The sequence below is a fragment of the Diplotaxodon limnothrissa genome, linkage group LG11, assembly GCF_057381915.1.
Source record: "Diplotaxodon limnothrissa isolate DT_005_m linkage group LG11, D_limnothrissa_male_GT1.1, whole genome shotgun sequence".
NCBI classification, from domain to species: domain Eukaryota; kingdom Metazoa; phylum Chordata; class Actinopteri; order Cichliformes; family Cichlidae; genus Diplotaxodon; species Diplotaxodon limnothrissa.
The window spans coordinates 23804299-23811320 of record NC_140606.1 but is presented as its reverse complement, the minus strand read 5'-3'; the positions used below and the strand labels follow the sequence as shown (position 1 = coordinate 23811320).

Genomic DNA, 7022 nt, shown 5'->3' with positions numbered 1-7022 from the left:
ACCAGTAACAATGAGTGAGATTTCACTAGAAAACTATACCAGCATTGGACAAATTAAGCTGAATAACTGGTACCAGATTGGAAGACAGTAGAGAGAAACAGAAAGAGCTCATATGTACCACATCACCTGGCATGGGTAGCTACCTGCCAATAGAAGTGAGTCACTGTTTACTGATGAAGCGATAGCTGAAAGAAGCAGCATGGTAAATTATGAAGCACATGGGGCTATATTTCTGCTCAGATTCAGTCAATGACCTACAACATATAGAAAAGCATCCCAAAAGCTTCCTAAGGCAAATAAAATGAATGTTACAGTTCGTCAGCACAACTGGACTTCCTTTTCAATTGCTAAAGCCAAAGTAATGGCAGAAAACACCACAAACAAGCAGAAGCTAGATAAGAATATCAATTGATGAAAGTAGCATTTATTAATGTCCATGAGTTCTGAATTTCAGCCATCACGTACTGCATTTGAGAGCATTTGAATCCATGTACTATGCTATTTTTATATCTTGATATATTGCTTTTTGGGTCAGGAAAAACAGAGTAACTATGTAAAAATGCCTGTGATTCCAAAATTGGTTAGTGCAATATTTCTGAAAGTCTACATTTCACTTACATTTTGAATGCCTCGTTTCAGACCCACTACGGTGGTGCACAGAGGTAACATTATGAAAATTGTCTTATTGTCCAAATGGATTCCACCTTACCTTATGAAATGTGGTGTACAAACATTCAGTTTATTTCACTGCTTCAGACACAGCCAGCCTGTAGACAGTCTATGCAATGTGACTCAACAATGGTAAGGGTCTTAGGTCAACTGCTACAACAAAGCTTGTGTAGGTCAGGCAGAGCTGTGGACAGTCTTCTGACATGTTGAGTCAATGAGGAATGTTGAGGCCATTTGTGGGGGAGCTTATCAAAGCTTGAAGAAGCACATTTTGATTGGTTGAGAATAGGTGAATACACAACTTTCTGTTGAAATATGACTAATTCTCTAAGCTGTTTGAGGGTGGAACCTGTGTGTGATCATTTTATCCTGTAACTGCAGCATTTCTAATACATATTTTAGTGTGGGACAGGGGTGTGTCTAACTTACAGCCTATTGCTCATACAAACACAGTCACGTTAACCCTCTCTCTTCCTGTTTTTCACTGAAAGGCAGTCACAGGCAGTTACGCTCGCACGTAAGCATAAAAATGAGAAAGTGGCCTAAGGTAAGGTGTGTCACGGTTCCCTCCCCAAAATCATGAACCAATCAGGAAGATGTACATAAATAAACACACTCAGTATGCAGGAAAAACAGTGTGGAAGGGGCACAATACAAGTAGATCCTCAACATTCTTACAATAACGCAAGCAGCAATCACATAATTACAATGTGTATATCTTCCATTGCAATCCTGGTTGATTGGGATTTCATGCAAATATCTTGAATTTTAAACAGAGGCAGTGATGTGATTGGTGAACTGCAGAGAGTCTGGACACATTATCTGTGCTCTCTAATGCAATTACACCATACTTTCTCTGGGAAAATCACAATAGAAACTTGATTCTTGTGTTGATTCTATACTTTACTCAGATTGGCTGACTGGGCGAGTGAGTTTAACAGAAAGCGCTCACACCTGGGAGTGGTTCATTTACATTAGCTTAAAGTTGCTGGACAATGTCAAACAATGACAAATGCCTTGCCAGTGGTTGGCCATTTATAGATGAATTCCCTGGACAATGGGTTGGCTCTCCCTCCCAAAGTGGCTGCATTCAAATGTAATTGCAGGAAAGAGTTTGTCGTCCTGGAGTGGCCAATCAAGAGATGTGTGCATCTAAAGAGTGAATGCACATGCACCCAAACACAAACAGGCAGAAATTCCCACACGTGCAGCGCATCGAGCAGTAGTTACGTTGCCGCTACAGCCTGAGAATAGCACACAGTCTACATTCCTCCGCCCTCCCTCACTGAAGCCAACACACAGCAAACTATGGCTCACATGGACCAACAGAGATCGGTGATCTTGGAGATGAAGTGTACGTGCAGAAAAGCTGAGTGCATAGTTTTTCCACACCAATGTGATGTTTGACGTACTGCCTTAGTGTGTCCATGCTCATGCATTTATGCATAAATACAGACAAAATCTATCTATCTATCTATCTATCTATCTATCTATCTATCTATCTATCTATCTATCTATCTATCTATCCATCCCTTGTCACTCTAGTATTTTATTCGCCTTTTGCAAGCACAGCAGGAAATTTAAACCTGCTTTGATGACAAATAAGATGTCTAAATAATCTTTCAAAAAGAAACTGTGGGGAGGAGGGTATTTAAATTGGCTACTGTGTCACAACTCTCCAACTGCCCCCTTTTTTTCTACGCCCATGCACAATTATATTAAGTAGGGCCAATAGGAACAAAGAAGAGGCAGGACCGAGGCTCCACCTCTCCCCGACTGCCTTCCTCTGAGCTTTTTAGATGTACATAATCCCTGAGTTGACCCAGAAAATAGGCAGTCGTTTCAAGATCTGATGCGGCAGTCTTTGTGCACACCGTCCCCGCTTGAGCATGAAGCGTAACCCTGTGGAATACACGCTGTAATTCAGAGGAGCTACGATTACAAGAGGAAAACTGTTCAAAAAGCCGGAGCTGAAGAAAAGTCGCGCAACTTTGTGGAAACGTAGTGAATGCGGGTAAGTGATTTTTTTTATCGGATTTATTTGTTGGGGAAATTGGTGTTTTAGTCTGTGGTGGTCTTGGGGGCTGCTGCTGCTGCTGCTGCTCCATTGTTTGCATTCCCTTGTTTCAAAGTCGAGATTACGAAAATGAATAACACTAGGCTAGAGTGTGGAGGATATTATCAGAGACTAACATTTAAACAAACGAATCGCCGTAATTGGTGGAAATCGGGAGCCTCTGTTTAATTTTATACCTTGTTAGAATTATGGTGATTCAGCTGTTGGGGAGATGTTGCATGATGTCAGTGTTCTTTGTTGCAACCTTACGTGCGTAAAATGTAACAGATTTTTCTGCCTCAGCTGTCATGCAACATATATAGGATTTTAAACTGTGCATTACGCGATGCACGCATTTTGCCTCTGTTTTGCCGATCCCGTCATGGATGAATTATCTGGCTTTAAAATGTACCCAAACAGTGTACGTTAACCTGTAATTTCAACCTGGGCGTTCATTCCTTGGCACAAAGAGAGAGCAGGTTTTAGGAAGACTAAACACACCAGTATTTCTCTCAGTATTAGCCAGTGGGCAAAACAACCTTGCAGATTTTTTATTTATTTATTCCACCGGAATCGATTTCGGTGGTTTAACTCGAGGTGGAATCGTGACATTGTAAGGAAGCGTGTATCTTTGTTTCTTTTCAATGAAGGTGAAGAGCGTGGTGACTGTAAAAGAAGTCAGTATTTATATAGAGACTCCGGTTTGGACTACACAGCCAAGTAAAACCTAAAACATGGTGACATTATTTCTGTTGTTGTTTTAACCAGTTTGATACTGGTTTAAATGGGTGGCTAGCTTTGCACATTCCATATTGCTTGGTGTTCTCCTAAATTTTCTTAGTGCTTTGAAACACCTTGCCTGCCCCTTACTTTGTTCTAACAGTGTCTCCTCTCTGTCCATAGACAGGAGGCATGGCAGATCATCTGATGATGCCCATGAATCACAACTCAGCGGGTGCCAGTCTCCACGGTTACAGGATGGGTATGAATAGCGGCCTACAGGCAGGACCCCAGCAGCATGCCAACCAGCAGGGCATGAGGGTGCTGCCCAGTGGCCAGATGATGCACTATGGTGGCACTCAGGCCAACATGGAGACCGCCATGAGGCAGCGACAGGGCATGGTGGCTGGACCCATGAATGGACAGCTGAATGGGGCCCAGATGGGTCACCATCAAATGACCTCTGGTCACATGATGTATAATGGCCAGCCCCAGCAGCAACAACAACATCATCCGCAACAGCAGCACCACATGCATCCGCAACAGCACCAACAGCAGGCCCAGCATATGCAGCAGCAACAGCAACAACAGTTCATGAATGGAGGATTAACTTCTCAGCAGCTAATGGCCAGCATGCAACTGCAGAAACTCAACACCCAGTACCATGGACATCCGCTGGGTCCTATGGGTGGGAACCACATGGGGCCCACAGCCCAGTACCGCATGAGCCCAGCTCAGCTGGCTAACATGCAGCACATGGCTAGCCCGGCACTAGCCTTGAATGGCATGGATGCGGATATGATTGACGAAGATGTCCTGACTTCACTGGTCATGGAGCTGGGCTTGGACCGAGTCCAGGAGCTGCCAGAACTCTTCCTGGGCCAGAATGAATTTGATTTCATCTCGGACTTTGTCAGCAAACAGCAGCCAAGCACTGTTAGTTGCTGAGAGGACCTTATTTGCAGTTGCGCAAAAATGGAGACAGAAGAGTGAGAATTGTTCAGAACAGACGAAGAGCGTTCATTTCCTCACTTTTTATTTTGTGAGCACCTCTCCGTACGACTATACCACAATGCTGTGCAGGGTGCACAAAGGAGAACTCTGGGTATTTGCGTTGAATGCACAGGGCATGCGTCTTGTGCACTTGTGGCCAGAGGGTGGATGGCTTTAGGGCCCACTTCTCCTATTTCCTGGACATGAATGTAATAAAGAAATGCTGAAGTTCTTAAAAGCCACTCTGAACAATGCTATGACACTATGTAGCCTCCCAAGCCTGGACTCCAAGACAGTTTACCAGTTTAAAAAGTGTATTTATTTATTCCTATCTGAGAAACCTGATATAAAGAACAACCAGCTTCTCCATTTTGGGATTGAAGTGGTTTAATGATCTTTTTCTGAACGTAGGTTGGGGGCGGAAAATAAAATTAGTTTTCTGCAATTTTTATTTTTTTCCCAACTCTATGTGGCATAGTCTTGAAATAAGCTCTGATGCCAGTGTCATCTAAAAGAGCATGGGTTTTTATTTTTTAAATTACAGAAGTAAAGTGTTGTTTCATTACAATGGGAGTTTCATCCAAACTTAAAAATGGTTCACTTTTCATGAAGTGCTGCCTTTTTTAGATGTGATGTTCTGAAAAATCTACTGCTTGTACTGTATGAAGCTGTATAACTCCAACATGTCCACACTGTTGTGTTCTATTGGAGATGTAGAACCGCCTTAATCACGCAGATTCTTATTTATTGGTTGTTTATATTGTCCCCTTTTTGTGGTCGAGATGGGGGGGTGGGATGGTCTTTGTGAAAGGGGTTTCAAGGATCAATAAAAATGGCCTGGATAGATGTGTGGCCTGCTTTTCCATTCATTGCATAGCTCTTCCCTCAGGCAGTGCTTAGGTTAACCTCTGGGTGAATCCTCGGTTTTCTTTCAAATCTGAGAAGGAATGTTTTAAAAAATACATTATTTGTGCAGTTTGAGGTGGATATCTGGTCCAGATCTCCTGAGTTTACAGTTTAATTTACCTTTTCATAGCTAAAACTAAGTATCACTGATAAGACCATGATTGACATGGTGATAACTGCAGTGACTTTCAATGACCAATGACATTGAGCATTTTTCTCCCCTTGGTGATTAAGTAAAATAAGTGTTTAGATGACATTAAAGGTGTTTGACAACATATCCAGTCATAGGGTGGTGTGCATTCAGCTTACAATGCTGAATCCAATTCTTTCTATTCTTTGTGTAGAGTACTTAAGTTATTTTTGATCGTGTTTTAACTGACTTTATGCGCATAAACTGTAATTCAGAAATGGTGCCGTCCATAGAGGGTGGTCAAAGAAACTGACAATTGACTGTAAACAGTAACCAAACAAATTCAAAACAGCCCCTCTCTAGTCAGGGCCACTGCCTGTTGGAGGAGTAAAACAATTTTCCTAATATAATTGCATTCATTATAAAAATGAGGGTAAAGAGATTCTCTGCGGTGTCTGAGTTTGTTGAATTGTTTTGTGCCTCCGGGCTATGAAAATGCTTGATTGAGGTCATGTTGGGAATGTCACCACCACAGTTAGCTCTTCACATTGTCAACAAAGGCATCTTTAGTGGCATCATCAGTAACAAGGATGGGAAATGAGAGCATGGTTGCAAAAATAGTGTTAGCTGATTGCTCAATTTTGAAGTCGGTGCAGCTCTTCAAACAGCCACCTCTGTTCAGTTGTCCAATTGTGTTAAAGGCCAACAAGCTCAATTTGAAGCATGGTATAATGGATGGGCCAAGCTGAAATATCTTGGCCTAAATGCAGGGCATGTTTTAAATAACAAAGACTTGCTTAAGGGTGCATGTGTGTATGTGTAGATTTTCTTGGCTTGACACTAACATGAGAACAGCTCATAAGTAGGCCAACAGCCTTGGCACAGTGCTTAGTAACGGTTGCAGGTCCTTTTGCCCAGTGCCAATCTGGTGAGATGGTCTTCTGGTGTGTGTGGCACATGGGGCATGTTGGCACACTGTCAGAACTCAGAACTGTCTCCTCTTATATCTCATAATTGTACGTTGCACTGCGAGCTTCTTGTTCAGCCCCAATTAAATGCAGAGGTTTTTTTTTTTTTTTTTTTTCTTGATTGCAACTCCATAGACGAGTGGCTAACTACGCAAAACAGCCCTGTTTGCTCTCTGAATCCCTTGTTATGACTGCCGCCTGCCTCACGGAGGCCAGTCTAGACGCAGGCTAAGCAGGGTGGGACACATGGAGACGTTTACTGTTAACTTCTGTTTTTCTTGCTCTCTCGTTTTCAGCCCACCCACAGCAACTGCTTCAGCACAACAGTCTTCCTGTGGCAGCTTGCTGTTTTCTCAATATAAGTCACAGACCAAAAGCCACATTCTAAGACGTGCAGACAGGCAAATTGAAAGAGACAAAAGATAAGAAGAGAGAGAGAAATTGTAAGGATCTCTTGAGTTTACAATTAGAAATTAGGTGGAGGGATTTTTTTCGTGTTTTTTGCTTTTGCTCTCGGGGATTTCTTAGCTGGATTTTCCCACATAACTTTTATGATTCCAGTTAAAAGGAATAAACTAAA

General features: G+C 42.4%; 1 protein-coding gene across 1 annotated transcript; it reads left to right on the top strand.

The window, feature by feature from the left end:
- The first annotated feature begins 2500 nt into the window (after positions 1 to 2500).
- On the top strand, positions 2501 to 5270 carry cited4b (Cbp/p300 interacting transactivator with ED-rich tail 4b). Its single transcript, XM_085365390.1, has 2 exons — positions 2501 to 2683; positions 3629 to 5270. Exons 1-2 carry the CDS (start codon positions 2678 to 2680, stop codon positions 4391 to 4393), a joined length of 771 nt encoding a protein of 256 aa, XP_085221516.1. The 5' UTR covers positions 2501 to 2677; the 3' UTR covers positions 4394 to 5270.
- The last annotated feature ends 1752 nt before the right edge of the window (positions 5271 to 7022 follow it).